The sequence below is a fragment of the Cololabis saira genome, chromosome 2 (genome assembly GCF_033807715.1).
Source record: "Cololabis saira isolate AMF1-May2022 chromosome 2, fColSai1.1, whole genome shotgun sequence".
In the NCBI taxonomy this organism is placed as follows: domain Eukaryota; kingdom Metazoa; phylum Chordata; class Actinopteri; order Beloniformes; family Belonidae; genus Cololabis; species Cololabis saira.
In genome coordinates, this window is record NC_084588.1 from 46,279,032 (window position 1) to 46,295,403 (window position 16,372).

At 44.3% G+C, this 16,372-nt stretch overlaps 1 protein-coding gene across 1 annotated transcript in view; it reads right to left on the reverse strand.

Annotated features, from left to right (window-relative positions):
- The window catches only part of LOC133456678 (multiple epidermal growth factor-like domains protein 11), a 111,034-nt gene extending 99,944 nt beyond the window's left edge, over positions 1–11,090 (reverse strand). Inside the window, exons 1-4 of the mRNA XM_061735209.1 lie at positions 10,964–11,090; positions 8,317–8,418; positions 7,614–7,714; positions 273–365 (exon numbers count right to left, since the gene is read on the reverse strand). Coding sequence (XP_061591193.1) covers positions 273–365; positions 7,614–7,714; positions 8,317–8,418; positions 10,964–11,079 — 412 coding nt within the window. The 5' untranslated portion in view covers positions 11,080–11,090. The remainder of the gene's footprint in view (positions 1–272; positions 366–7,613; positions 7,715–8,316; positions 8,419–10,963) is intronic.
- Positions 11,091–16,372: the final 5,282 nt, after the last annotated feature.

Here is a 16,372-nt window from a genome sequence, read left to right on the forward strand (position 1 = left end):
CCACTAGACTACCACCCCGTCCCCCCCAACTCCCCCCCGTCCAGTCTGACGGACCTGCTGGTGGGAGGGTCAGAGGGGCGGGGCCAGGACAGACTCCGCCCCTCACCTGTGGAACTGTGGGTAGTGGCTGATAGAACCAGGTGGAGGAGCAGCTGGACCTCAGAGACCAGAGGAGACGGGGACAGGTGAGGTCCAGGAGAGACCTGGACCTCACCTGGACAGGCGTGTCCTGGCCAGCAGGTACCACGGGGACGGGGCCAGCAGGTACTCACCGCTGGAGCAGTCCGGTCCTCCCCAGCCCGGTTCACACTGGCAGGAATCAGGGGAGACGCAGAACCCGTGTATGCAGTCCTGGCTGCAGAGAGCTGGAACAGAGAAGTAGAAGAAGAGGAGGAGGTTAACGAGCTGCACAGAGCTGGGGAGGAAGAGGAGGAGGACGTTAACGTGGTGAAACAAGACACGGATCAACATGTAGCAGTGTGAGACTGGACGCCTGGAGGCCGGATCAGAGGTTGGACCACAGACTGGACCAGAAACTGGACCAGACCAGAGACCAGACCAGCAGGACAACCAGGGACCACAAAGTCGTGTATCCGTTTATCGTCCAGAAGATGATTTATGTTTCTGCTGGTCGTCATTTTTCATCTTGTTTTGACAGAAACATCAGTGAGTCTGAGCTGAAGCTCCGGCCTGAATAAAGAATCTCCAGCGATAAGAGGCAGGACGATAAGCTGCTATCGGCGCCGCCGTGTTTCACGGTGACACCAGTCTGGGTTGGGAGGCGTCACACGTCTGCGGCGTCAGAACCATCAGAACCATCAGAACCAACCGGGCCATTCGGCCATGTATTTTTATCATTTCATGCACTTTTAGACCCTTAAAGATGGAGTGGACCTGAACCGGGCCGTCTTTTAGAAGACACTAAAAGATAAAAGTAAAGACGTCAGATCTGTTCATCAGTGACGGAGATTGAACCTTCTACATCCATAAACAACAGGATCTTTGATTCATTCTATCGCCTTTATTTAGTAGTTTTACAAAACTTCTCTGCGTTTCGAGGGTCAATTATCAGATTTAACACCAACGTTGGTCTCGTTTTCCTAACGAGCCGTTAAGAGAACAAACAGCAGCTTCATCGTCTGCAGCGGTGATCTCATTGGTCGGACGGTGAGGTTGCCTAGCAACGGGCCGAGGGTGTGAACGGGGTCAACGCCCTGACATTTCCTGGAGCAAAGCATGCTGGGTAAGTCAGCAATCATTGTTTCCTCTGTTTTAAACTAGAATCTGCACCAACAGAGGTCATCTAAAATTGAAAGAAAAAGCATCAAAATATAAAAGGATTGATTTAACTGATCAAATGTGATTAATGGACTTAAAAATGATGGATGACACGGACACACACACACACACACACACACACATAGTCATATACATACACGCACACACACACATAGACATACACACTGGCTTGTTCACCTGCATGCTTGCTCTGTAGTTTTGGGGTTAGTTAGCGGTAGCTTAACTAACCTCGGATCTCGAGATTTGGGTCGATTCCTGCTCGTGTTTTGGTCGGCTCCATGTCAGTTTTGTGTTTCGTTTGTGGTTTTTCTTGCAGATTTCCAGTGCTCGACGTGTGCCTCCGTGTGTTCCTGCTTCCTGGATTAGCAGTGGATGTCACCCCCCAAACAAAAAAAAAAAAACAAAAAAAACACTGGGTTTGTATGTGTATATATGTATGTGTATGCGTATGTATGCGTATATATATGTATATATATTAGATATAGTAATAATGCACATATATATGCCATAGGTTTTTACCGGCATGGTATCAACCATTAATATGTGTGCAGACAAGGTAAAAAAAAAAAAAGATGGATGAACCATTTCTGCAACAGCTGAATTTCTTCAGTCCCCCCCTGTGGAAACAGGAGAATCTCCTAATGGACCTGGTCCAGGAACCGGGCCCCCAGGCCGGTCTTTGTTCTGGTCCATTTTCCAGTCCAGATGGAGAACTGAAAGGAGCTGGAGTGCAGGGACCCCCCGGAGGTCAGGTCCTTTGTTGTGGTGATTGTGCAGCTACTTAACCCTGGTGGTTTTGACCTGACTAACCAGACACCCGTCCATCCTCCAGACCCCCCCTGGAGCTCTCAGGCCACGCTTCCACATACAAAAACGGATATTTCCCCCTCTACGTTTTGAAAAATACCATCATTTCCACGAACCTAAATAAATACGCTGTTAAGGTGCTATGAGCAGCCAAACCTACAGGGGGCAGTGTAAGGAGAAGATTAAGTCATGCTAGCCAATCAGAATACTGGAAAAAAACATCAACAAATGACACGAGTAACTTCCAGTTACTTCCAAGATGAACGAGTCTTTCGTTTGGAGTGACAGAGAAGTGGAGTTACTTTTAAGTGTGACTTTAGAATATAAAACAGGTAAAATACAAGAAAATATTGACGGTGGCCAAACAAATTGTAAACACAGGTGGCACTCATGACGCTGGTGACGTTTCTGTCGCATAATGTGACGTTCTGAAGAATAAATGTCCGTTTCCCTCCGTTTACAAGCAAACGTGAAGTGGGAGGTTTTAAAAATCTCCACTTTGGCCGGAGTTTTCAGAAATGATGTTTTTTTTGTGACTTTGAGCTTCGTTTTCGTGTAAACGAACGGCCAAAACGCATGAAAACACCACCGTTTTTGCTACGTGGAAACGGGGCCTCAGTGGGGACTGGAGTCTATATATATATATATATATATATATATATATATATATATATATATATATATATATATATATATACACACACACACACTGTATTTAGTATACCAGTATGGTGGTTTTATTGTAGTGAGGATGCGCTGTGCTTTATCTATTTTATACACCAATATATTAACTTAGCAAAAACAATAAGCAGCGTCCTGGGACGGTTGTTACCCCCTCCCTCCTCAGGAGAGCTGCCCCCCCCGGGGTCGGTCTCTACCGTTGAGCTAACGAGGAGTAAGGACACCATCACAGTCCTGGTAAATCTCTGCTCCTCATTGGTCGCTGACTGGTCACATAACTTTCCCCCCACCAGAGTAATCAGAGTAAACTGCTGTAGATCAGCCGTCGCATCTGCATAAGTCAACAGAAACTACTAAAAAAGGAATGTAAAGCATGAAATGTTGATGCTGATGTTTCCCTGCAGGATGAAATGTTGATGCTGATGTTTCCCTGCAGGACTGATGAGAGGAACGAGAGTCCAACTCTCTCACAATTAAGAGCAGCAGCTGAAGGAGATGAGTTTACTCCTGAATAAAGGATCACATGCTTTTGTGTCTCTTCTGCTCGGTCCAGCGCTCTGATGTTGTGATGTAACAGCGTCTGTAACAGCATCTGTCTGACAGGAGACTAGAGTAAATGCTGCCATTCATCTCTGAGCAGCAGCATCACATCTGAACATCTGCTGAAGCTGCTGAATCTTTTACATCAGGGGTAAAAGAAAAACAGAGCAGGGACCCCCGCTTGCAATTCTTATTTTGTCCCTTTTTTTAATGTGTCAAGTTTTAAGCCTGGCTTATAATAACTTTTGAATGTGTTATCTAGCGTTAGGTGGTACGGTTGTACTTTAATCTAGAGTTACTGTAGGTGGTACGGTTGTACTTTAGTCTAGAGTTACTGTAGGTGGTACGGTTGTACTTTAATCTAGCGTTAGGTGGTACAGTTGTATTTTAATTTAGCGTTAGGTGGTACGGTTGTACTTTAATCTAGTATTAGGTGGTACGGTTGTACTTTAATCTAGCATTAGGTGGTACGGTTGTACTTTAATCTAGCGTTAGGTGGTACGGTTGTACTTTAATTTAGCGTTAGGTGGTACGGTTGTACTTTAATCTAGCGTTAGGTGGTACGGTTGTACTTTAATCTAGTATTAGGTGGTACGGTTGTACTTTAATCTAGCGTTAGGTGGTACGGTTGTACTTTAATCTAGCGTTAGGTGGTACGGTTGTACTTTAATTTAGCGTTAGGTGGTACGGTTGTACTTTAATCTAGCGTTAGGTGGTACGGTTGTACTTTAGTCTAGCGTTAGGTGGTACAGTTGTATTTGAATCTAGTGTTAGGTGGTACGGTTGTACTTTAATCTAATTAGGTGGTACGGTTGTACTTTAATCTAGCATTAGGTGGTACGGTTGTACTTTAATCTAGCATTAGGTGGTACGGTTGTACTTTAGTCTAGCGTTAGGTGGTACGGTTGTACTTTAATCTAGCATTAGGTGGTACGGTTGTACTTTAATCTAGCGTTAGGTGGTACGGTTGTACTTTAATCTAGCGTTAGGTGGTACGGTTGTACTTTAATATAGCATTAGGTGGTACGGTTGTACTTTAATCTAGCGTTAGGTAGTACGGTTGTACTTTAATCTAGCATTAGGTGGTACGGTTGTACTTTAATCTAGCGTTAGGTGGTACGGTTGTACTTTAATCTAGCATTAGGTGGTACGGTTGTACTTTAATCTAGCATTAGGTGGTACGGTTGTACTTTAATCTAGTATTAGGTGGTACGGTTGTACTTTAGTCTAGCGTTAGGTGGTACGGTTGTACTTTAATCTAGCATTAGGTGGTACGGTTGTACTTTAATCTAGCGTTAGGTGGTACGGTTGTACTTTAATCTAGCGTTAGGTGGTACGGTTGTACTTTAATATAGCATTAGGTGGTACGGTTGTACTTTAATCTAGCGTTAGGTAGTACGGTTGTACTTTAATCTAGCATTAGGTGGTACGGTTGTACTTTAATCTAGCGTTAGGTGGTACGGTTGTACTTTAATCTAGCATTAGGTGGTACGGTTGTACTTTAATCTAGCATTAGGTGGTACGGTTGTACTTTAATCTAGTATTAGGCGGTACGGTTGTACTATAATCTAGCGTTAGGTGGTACGGTTGTACTTTAATCTAGTTAGGTGGTACGGTTGTACTTTAATCTAGCATTAGGTGGTACGGTTGTACTATAATCTAGCGTTAGATGGTACGGTTGTACTATAATCTAGCGTTAGGTGGTACGGTTGTACTTTAATCTAGCGTTAGATGGTACGGTTGTACTATAATCTAGCGTTAGGTGGTACGGTTGTACTTTAATCTAGCGTTAGATGGTACGGTTGTACTATAATCTAGCGTTAGGTGGTACGGTTGTACTTTAATCTAGCGTTAGATGGTACGGTTGTACTTTAATCTAGTTAGGTGGTACGGTTGTACTTTAATCTAGTTAGGTGGTACGGTTGTACTTTAATCTATCATTAGGTGGTACGGTTGTACTTTAATCTAGTGTTAGGTGGTACAGCAACAAAGACTAGGAATGATTGGCAGTGATGGGTTGGTGGAAGTTGGTGGCAGAAACCAGCACCCCTGTTTAACCTGTTACTATGGAAACACTTTATAGGGTAATTTAAACCAAGTCTGGCTAGTTCATCAGGACTTTAGTCAGTTTGGGGTGATTTCAGAGACCCTTGGAGGCTGTTCTGTTCTTATGGGGGTAAATAGAATAAAGGGGGTGAATGAGGAAGTTCCTCCTGGATGTTTCCGTCTCATTTGTATTATTTAGCTCCTTAATGACCACAGATTCTCCCACATGATAAAAAACACAGTTTCTTCTCCTCGTGAGGGATTTCCCTTCACGCCTGAGACGCTCGTTTGTGCTGTTGTGTGTTTGAAATTAACGAGTTGAGTGTTGGATCATGAAGATAAATGTGACCGTGTGGAGGCGAGTTTTAGTTCAGAGTTCTGGAGGGAGGAAACCAGAACCACAACCTCGCTGGGTCCAGAACCAGAACCACCACCAGAACCAGAACCACCACCTCGCTGGGTCCGGTTCCAGAACCACAACCTCGCTGGGTCCAGAACCAGAACCACCACCAGAACCAGAACCACCACCTCGCTGGGTCCAGTTCTGGGTTCCAGGCTGAACCAGAACCAGAACCACCACCTCGCTGGGTCCAGTTCTTTTTTCCTCAACATTTCAACTTTTTTCTCGTGCATAATGAAAAAAAAATCTTCTTCCTTTACAATATTATTTTTATTTTGCTCCTGCCTGGCCCTGATACTTTGTAATATTCCGTACTCCTGGCTGAGGGTTGAGGCTACTAATGTACTACATATTTCCATAGAATTATTAATATTTCTCTATAATAATAGAACTTATTGTTCAAATATTCATTCATATAACACTCGAGGGGTGAATAATGGTGGATTATGTTCCCTAAGTCTGACTCTATGCAGATGACGGAACTTTATACATCAGCTGATGTTGGAAAACCTTCCAGGTGATTCCTGACATCAGAAGAGGCTGATTTGAAACCAAGACTAAGAACGTATTTGTTGTCATCACCTTAACATCATATATCTGATTGAGTGAGATCAATACATCAAATTATATCTGATTTGTATGATGTTTTTCTTTCTTAGGGCCCGAGCACTTACAGTGCGAAGGCCCTATTGTATCTGTAGGAATTTTTTACCTTGTTTTTTTTTTTTTTTTTTTTTTTCCCCCGACGAAATGAGGGCCTGTTTGACCCCCTAAACGTGCCCCAAAAGTCACCAAATTTTGCACCAAGCCAGGTCTGGCGAAAAATGTGATATTTAATGGTTTGCATTAATGGGCGTGGCCTAACGGCTCAACAGCACCCCCTAGAAAACTTCGTGCCTCAAGCCCCACAACATGCACGAAAATCGGTACACATCTGTATCATGGCATAACTTAAAGAAAAGTCTCTTGGCACCATGGCCGAAACCGAACAGGAAGTCGGCCATTTGAAATTAATCGTGTAATTTTGCAACAATTTATGCCATTTCTTCGGCCGTTTCTTCGCCCGAACCGTAACGTGCACCCAGGTGTGTTATACATCAAAATGTGGGTCTCGATCCTGCAACGACGTGCAATTCATTTTTATCAGTCAAAAACGTTACCGTGGCGACGATAGACACCAAAAAGCGCACCCCCCCTTCATCTGATTGGTCCATATTTGATAGATCCTACTTTCTGCCATAACTATTGAATGGTATGACATACAGAGTCATGGGTGGTGTCATCGGACTCAGTTTTGACTCCTTCCCCTTACTAGGTGCAAATTAGCCCCGCCCCTTCTTCTGATTGGTCGATATGTCATACTTCCGATTTTCTGCAATAACCTTTGAATGGTTTGACATAAAGACACGTGGGTGGTGTCATCGGACTCGGTTTTGAGTCCTTGGACATAATTGCTGCAAATTAGCCACGCCCCTTCTTCTGATTGGTCAATATTTGATAGTTCCTACTTTCTGCCATAGCTTTTGAATGGTTTGATATAGAGAGTCGTGGGTGGTGTCATCCGCTAAATCTCCAGGCCTGAAGAATCTACATGCAAGTCATACAAGCTTCCACTGCAGCACGCATGAACGTGCACAAGGGTGCGAGGGCCCGTTCATAGCTGCTTGCAGCTTTAATTTCTTATTTGTATTTTATTTAAATTTTTTTAAATGTACTTTATGAATTGAGATTGTATGTTTGATTTAGTATTTTATTGTCTGGAAGCCAGGAAGATTAGCTTTGGTTTTTGGCATCAACTAATGGGGCTAATCCTTGTAAATAAATAAATAAATAAACTTACGGTTGCAGAGGTCGGCGCTCTCGTAGAATCCGGGGCAGCACTGCGAGCGGCGCCGGTACATGGTCCGAACCCCCCGCCGGTACGCCGTCTTGTAGCTGATCCTGGAACAAACCAGACGTTCAGGTCCAGTAGAGGAGTGTGAGAAAGTGAGCAACCCCTCCCCTTCTCACCATCACCGGACTTTTTTTTAATGTGTGTGGCAGAGTGGAGGATTGGGCGTGGTCTGCAGGGGAGCAGCACACAGGTGTGCCTGGTTTTACTGATTGTGGCACACCTGTGTCCAATCAACCTCTCCACCCTGCCTGGGTTTATAAACAGTAGCTGCATACCAGAAGAGGGGTCTGCTGAATGGAGGAAGCTTGCAGAGAGGCTATGCCCCATCGTGCCTTTTTTTTAGGAATACTGATTTTGCCCTCCGCCTGTATGTGTTTTTTTTTACATAAAATAAAAAGCCTTATTTTTTTGGCATTCTACGCTCTGCGAGGTTTTTTTTACACCTCATCACCCAGGTCCAGTTTTGCCTTGTCCCCTTGTACGCGGGGAGGCCGCTCTGGTTCCTCACAAGGAGGCTGGACAGAACCTGGTCTGATCCCGGGTCCCAGGTCCCGGGTCCCGGGTCCCGGGTCCCGGGTCGTACCTGTGTCTGGTGCACTTTAACCAGGGGAGGACCCAGACCTGCCCCGGTTCTGGTCCCGGGTCGTACCTGTGTCTGGTGCACTTGAACCAGGTGAGGATGTCGGTGCAGCGCGTGTAGTAGATCTGGTCAAAGGGATGAGCGTACGACTCCTGCACCGTCACCGTGTAACTGCAGAAGAAGAAATAAACACCAAGCATGAGGTCACATGACCCACCGGTGTCACATGACCCACCGGTGTCACATGACCCACCGGTGTCACACGACCCACCGGTGTCACACGACCCACCGGTGTCACACGACCCACCGGTGTCACACGACCCACCGGTGTCACATGACCCACTGGTTCTGGACCAGGAAGTTACAACAGCTAGCTGTCAATCAATCATGTTAGAATTTAATCAGTTTATGGAACAATCTGGATACAGAAGCCAAAGAATGCAAATCAAACATTACATTTAGGCAAGGTAAGGTAAGGCAAGTTTATCTGTACAGCACAATTCAACACAAAGTAATTCAAAGTGCTTTACATCAACATTAAATGCGGGAAGACATAATTAGACAGTAAATAACAAATAAAATGAAATAAAATTATTTAAAAGAATAATAAAAGCCAGTTTGATGAAGAAATATCATGATAATTGTTAAGTTAGATGGATTTTCTTTTCTTTCTCTCTCTCTTTTTAGCACCATTGTCATATTTTTTTCTTTGAATCAAAAAAGAATACGACTATCTGTGTTTGACGACAGCTATTGTTGCTATTTGTTATTTTATAAATTTGTTGTAGTTTTGGTTTGGTTTGGTTTTTTTGTTTTTTTAAATTACGTTTATTGGAAAGTTGTTTTTTTTAAATTGCGTAATTTGTCATTTGTTTTTTTTTATTATTGCATTAATTGAAATTTGATTTCTTAGGAAAAAGGGACGGATAAAATAAGTCTTCTTTCTGTTCCCTTTCATTCAAGGAAAGAGATTTGATGTAATTATATTGAACTGCTAAGTTTTTCTTTTAATGAATTTATGCACAACAGGTAGCAGGAATGGACCTCCTTCACAAGCCAAAACTGTGCTCAATGGTCACATGACGGCTCGCCCACTCCTTACGCCCACATTTGTGATTGATTTGGTTTTAATTGATCAGGTGCAGAAAGATTCTGATCCAGAAGTCGGACTGTTGTGAGGAACAGAACCAGTCTGCAGGTTTCCTGAGACTCAGGCCCTGTTTCCACGTAGCAAAAACGGTGGTGTTTTCATGCGTTTTGGCCGTTCGTTTATACGAAAACTAAGCTCAAAGTCACCAAAAACCATCATTTCTGAAAACTCCGGCCAAAGTGGAGATTTTTAAAAACTCCGTCTCCACGTTTGCTTGTAAACAGAGGGAAACGGACATACTGTATAGGCTTCAGAACGTCACATTATGCGACAGAAACGTCACCAGCGTCATGAGTGCCACCTGTGTTTACAATTTGTTTGGCCATCGTCAATATTTTCTTGTATTTTACTTTTATTTTGTATTTTCTTTTATATTCTAAAGTCACACTTAAAAGTAACTCCACCTTAACAGCTATTTATGCAGGTTCGTGGAAATGATGGTATTTTTCAAAACGTAGAGGGGGAAATATCCGTTTTTGTCAATACACGGCTACGTGGAAACGTGGCCTCAGACGTCATTAAAGGAAACATATCTGTTAGATCTGGATGGGCCCGACGACCAGCAGGTCGTTATGATCACATCCATCCAGAGAGTATTGATCGCAACAGCTGCTTCATCAGAGCAGCAGTTCCAGGCCAGCAGCTCGTCTCCATACGGCTGGATTTACGACCGCCTCGCGTCCCCCAGAGTAAACCTTTTCCCCTCTGTAACCCGTTATTGGCAGCTCCTCCATCCACGCTTGATTTGTGGCGGGGATTCAGGAGCTCAGCGCAACACGAAGAGAGCTGGAGAGTCTGGAGAGACTGGAGAGTCTGGAGAGACTGGTGAGTCTGGAGAGACTGGAGAGTCTAAAGAGACTGGAGAGTCTGAGAGACTGGAGAGTCTGGAGAGTCTGGAGAGACTGGAGAGACTGGAGAGACTGGAGAGACTGGAGAGTCTAGAGAGACTGGAGAGTCTAGAGAGACTGGAGAGTCTGAGAGACTGGAGAGTCTGGAGAGTCTGGAGAGACTGGAGAGTATGGAGAGACTGAGATACTGGAGAGTCTCGAGAGTCTCGAGAGACTGGAGAGACTGGAGAGTCTGGAGAGACGGAGAGACTGGAGAGTCTGGAGAGTCTGGAGAGACTAGAGAGTCTGGAGAGTCTGGAGAGACTGGAGAGTCTGGAGAGACTGGAGAGTCTGGAGAGACTGGAGAGTCTGGAGAGACTGGAGAGTCTGGAGAGACTGAGAGACTGGAGAGTCTGGAGAGTCTGGAGAGTCGGAGAGTCTGGAGAGTCTGGAGAGTCTGGAGAGTCTGGAGAGACTGGATAGTCTGGAGAGACTGGAGAGTCTGGAGAGTCTGGAGAGTCTGGAGATTGTGGAGAGACTGGAGAGACTGGAGAGTCTGGAGAGTCTGGAGAGTCTGGAGAGTCTGGAGATTGTGGAGAGACTGGAGATACTGGAGAGACTGGAGAGACTGGAGAGTCTGGAGAGACTGGATAGTCTGGAGAGACTGGAGAGTCTGGAGAGTCTGGAGAGTCTGGAGATTGTGGAGAGACTGGAGAGACACCACCACGGCGATACTGACCTCTCCCAGTGGCTGCAGACGTTCGGGTCGTCTGGGTTCAGGGCCGACGCCAGCGACGCCAAGCCGAGCAGCTGAAGCCACAGCTGAGGGTTCGGGCGAACCTCGCCGGCCGCCATCGTCCTCCCCAGGTCCTGGAAGACAGAGATTTCAGAGTTAAGCCAGGACTTAAAGACCAGCTGCTGCGGGTTAAACACCTGCACCAAATGGTTAAAAACCTGCACCATCTGGTTAAAAACCTGCACCAACTGGTTAAAAACCTGCACCATCTGGTTAAAAACCTGCACCAACTGGTTAAAAACCTGCACCAAATGGTTAAAAACCTGCACCAAATGGTTAAATACCTGCACCAACTGGTTAAAAACCTGCACCAACTGCTTAAAAACCTGCACCCACTGGTTAAACACCTGCACCAACTGGTTAAACACCTGCACCAACTGGTTAAAAACCTGCACCAACTGGTTAAAAACCTGCACCATCCGGTTAAAAACCTGCACCATCTGGTTAAAAACCTGCACCAACTGGTTAAAAACCCACACCACCTGGTTAAAAACCTGCAACATCTGGTTAAAAACCTGCACCATCTGGTTAAAAACCTGCACCATCTGGTTAAAAACCTGCACCATCTGGTTAAAAACCTGCACCCACTGGTTAAACACCTGCACCAACTGGTTAAAAACCTGCACCAACTGGTTAAAAACCTGCACCATCCGGTTAAAAACCTGCACCATCTGGTTAAAAACCTGCACCAACTGGTTAAAAACCCACACCACCTGGTTAAAAACCTGCAACATCTGGTTAAAAACCTGCACCATCTGGTTAAAAACCTGCACCATCTGGTTAAAAACCTGCACCATCTGGTTAAAAACCTGCACCATCTGGTTAAAAACATGCACCAACTGGTTAAAAACCCACACCAACTGGTTAAAAACCCGCTCATTTCTTGATTAACAGCGATGGTCGTCGTGTCGGCTCCTGCAGGTTATTGTAACCTCCAAGGTTACAATAAAAATACCCTTCAAAGTCACTCTTCACAAACATTCGGCATCACCAGGGTTGGGGTGTCCTGGTGGGAGGGTTAGGGTTAGTCCGGGTTAGGGTTATCCGGGTTAGGGTTAGACCAGCCTCACGACCATCTCCATCTTTGAGTTTTTTAATTTGTACCTGTTTTTACCCGTTACCCGTTTGTACCTGCTCTCTCCCGTCCGAATGGACGGGAGAGAGCCTAGGGGCAGTTACAAGAATGGCCGAAAATCGGGATCTGTGGAATGCTACCGTCGATGTCACAGCAGCTCAACCAAGCTCCATGCTCCAAGCAACCATGCTCTATAAATAAAATCTATTATTATTATTATTATTATTATTATTATTATTATCAGGTCAAGATTCTCAGAGGTTTGGTGCCGTTTCAAAACTCCCCTCAACTCCGTAAACAGACATTTAAATCTCCTCTCATTCTGAGTTTCAGTCCGGAAAAGGCCATAATTTTCACAGAGTTTCATCATCTCTTCAGAAATGGTTTGGGGAACTAGAAATTGGTGTAGTTTTAAAAATGAAAGGTTTTTTCAGCCTGATATGCAGCTGGTTTCCTCAGAACCAGCTGATGAGATGGAAATGCTAAGTGTCTGTTGTTGTTAGTTTGTGTGATTGTGTTCAGCTGCGACGCTGACGAACACGACCAACTCACTGGTCACTGATTTCATTACTGTTATTTTATTCAAAAATAAATATAAAAAAAAGAAAGAAAAGAGAAATCTACATTACAGACGGAACTGACAACATGACCCGTGAGGCAAAAATTCAAATGAGACCATTTAGAAAAATAACAAATTTTCATAACTCCAAGTCAGAAAACATTAGGACAAAATTTTAGGATTAAATTCCAACATATTTACAGGTTTTTTCCTGTAGGCCTCTTTTTTTTTTTAGCACTTCAGCTCTGCAGACGGCAACAAATGAAAAAACAGTTGGATAGAACAGACTCTGGTCCCTGATTGGAGCCCAAAGACCAGCGTTACCATGGAAACCACGGTACGACAGAGTAATACGATCACAAACGAAGCCTAAAACTCCTTCAGTTAAAACTGTTGACATTTCTTGAATTGGAGACAGAGATCTTAAAAAAAAAAAAAAAATTCAGGACAAAATTAAGGGAACGTTGTGTTTCTGTAAAAGTTATCAGTCTATGGAACAATCTGGATACAGAAGCCGAAGAATGCAAATCAAACATTAAATCTAAAATAATAATAAAAGCCAGTCTGATGAAGAAATATCATGATAATTGTTAAGTTAGGTGGGTTTTCTTTTTTTTCTCTCTCTCTTTTTACTACCATTGTCATTTTTTTTCTTTGAATCTACTACTTTATTTACACTTAAACATACATCACACTCCCTTCTTTACTTTATTCACAGTAACTTATCCAACTGTCATAGAGTTTTTATTCATTACTGCTACTGTGATACAGATTGCTTATTGTTTATAATAATATATGGGATGACTGCTGTCACTATGCAAATGACAAAGTTCAAGAATTTTTCTATTTTCTGAAAGGTGTGTAAATAAAAGTCTGTCTTGTTTTGCACAAATGTCTTTATTTTAAACACACACAAAAACAACTGTACAGGAAAAAATGGAACAAAAAAAAAAATCAAAATATTTGCAGTAATCCTCATAAAGGTTCCATTCTACAGAAGACGGCGAACCCTGAAACCATTGCACTGTCCCATTGGGTCTGGAAAGGTGTCTCTTATTTTCCAAACACAGCAGCTTGGTATTACCACTCTGTTGCCCACACCCAGGCGCCCGTGCTGCCAGAGCACAAGCTGGCTATATGCTGCGTGTCGGTTCTGTCTTTGTGGGGGTTTAAACTCTGATGATGCAGAGGTAGAGGTGTTCTCAGGAACAGCAGATTCCTGATAAAACAAGAGACAGAATTGTTATGATACAAATGTAAATGTAGAATTCTATGTTCAATAGGAATCAAAATTAGACCCCGTCCACATGTAGCCGGATATCTGCGGGTATCTGCTAAACCGGAGATATTTTCCTACGTTTGGACCTGTCATCCACACGAAAACGCAAATAAACGAAGGTTTAAAAAAACTCCGGGCAAAGTGAAGATTTTTGAAAACTCCGTTTATGTAGATGCGTGTAGACACACATAACCGGAGTTTTGCGTTTTCGAACGTCACATTATGCGCCAAAACAACAAATCTGCTCTGACGTGAGACTTTTGTTTACTACAGAACTACAGATAATCCAGCATCTGTTCTCCAAGCTATTTATTAAATAAATGGTCTCTGCTCTTGACCACCGCTTACTGCGTTACACCGACACAGAGGCTCCAACCGTAGGTTACGCGGCGACGCGCACCCTACGGTGCCCGCGGAGCCGCAGATGATCTACAGGTTAGAATGCTTATAAATGTGGTGGAAAACGCAGATCTTCGGTTATGTGTGGATGCAAATTTTTTTATAAACGGAGGGGGGAAATATTCGTTTTTAAAAATACCCGGCTACGTGTGGACGGGGTCTTAGAATGTTTTCACATTCCTCTTGGGTTTTGGTCATTCTAAAATTACTGATAATATCAACAACAGACACATAGAATAATAATAGTGATCATAAAATTGTGTAATTTGCAATGAGGAAGCTTTATAAAATAATAATACAATTGAAAAGAATTACAGCACTACAGGAAATAATGCAATGCAAAGAAAATGTATAGAACATTTCTAGTATTTTTCCTGAGAACTGTAAAATTGTGCAGGGCTGATCTTCAAAATATAAGGAATGGGCATTCAGTTATTCACAGGTTATAAAGTATTTTTTTTATTTTGTCAGTAAGTATGTTGGACTACTAATTTATGACGAAGTCCCTCTAAAAAACGTGACGGGAACAAAACCAGTAGAACAAAACCAGAGCGTATGAGTTTGTAATTTGGGGCGCATTATCTCGCTGAAACAGGACAGGGGGGCGAGGACTTCACTAATAAAACCAAGTTGAACTTAGTGATTTTCAACATCGTCATATTATATTGTTTAGCCAAAAATAGATACATTACCTCTTTGCTATCCATCCTGCAAACGACCGCTGAAAACAGAAAAGTAGTTTTGAAAGTCCCGTCTTCTTTCATTCACTATCAAAACAAATACACGCGACGGGAGATCAGGATCTTTCCGGCAGTACGCGCTGGTGCTCATGGCAAATGTAGTGTTGTTTCTGGTAAAGCACTACCGCTTTTGTCCAAAGGAGCCGCCAAACTCAACAAAAGCTGAAAGTTACATTGTGCTGCTTTAAGTTTATTGGAAAGTGTTTTTTTTTTTTCAGAGAGTGGGGACTCTGGGGCGTGCTCATCCACCACCCAAGCCGAGGTCACTGAGGTGGTTCATAAGCTCCTCAGTGGCACCGGGGGTGGATGAGATCCACCCTGAGAACCTCAAGTCTCTGATGTCGTAGGGCTGTCTTGGCTGACACGCCTCTGCGACATTGCATGGAGGAAGGGGACAGTACCGCTGGACTGGCAGACCGGGGTGGTGGTCCCTCTGTTTAAAAAGGGGGACTGGAGAGTGTGTTCCAACTACAGGGGGATCACACTTCTCAGCCGCCCCGGGAAAGTCTACTCCAGGGTACTGGAGAGGAGAATATGGCCGATAGGAGGAACAATGCGGTTTTTGTCCCGGTCGTGGAACACTGGACCAGCTCTATACCCTCCGCAGGGTGCTCGAGGGTTCATGGGAATTTGCCCAACCAGTCTACATGTGTTTTGTGGATCTGGAGAAGGCATTTGACCGTGTCCCTCGTGCCACTCTGTGGGGGGTCAGTGAGTATGGAGTCCGGGGCCCTCTATTAAGGACTGTCCGGTCTCTGTATGATCGGAGCAGGAGTCTGGTTTGCATTGCCGGCAGTAAGTCAGACTTGTTCCCAGTGCATGTTGGACTCCGGCAGGGCTGCCCTTTGTCACCGATCCTGTTCATAATTTTTATGGACAGGATTTCTAGGCGCAGCCAGGGACCGGAGGGGATCCGGTTTGGGATCCTCAGGATTTCGTCTCTGCCTTTTGCGGATGACGTTGTCCTGTTGGCTTCATCAGACCGGGACCTTCAGCATGTGCTGGGGCGGTTTGAGGCCGAGTGCGACGCGGCAGGGATGAGAATCAGCACCTCCAAAACCGAGGCCATGGTTCTCCACCGGGAAAGGGTGGCGTGCCTTCTCCGGGTGGGTGGAGAAGTCCTGCCTCAGGTGGAGGAGTTCAAGTATCTCGGGCTCTTGTTCACGAGTGAGGGAACGATGGAGTGTGAGACTGACAGACGGATCGGTGCAGCGTCCGCAGTTATGCGATCGATGTACTGGACCGTCGTGGTGAAGAAGGAGCTGAGTCGAAAGGCGAAGCTTTCGATTTACCGGTCAAT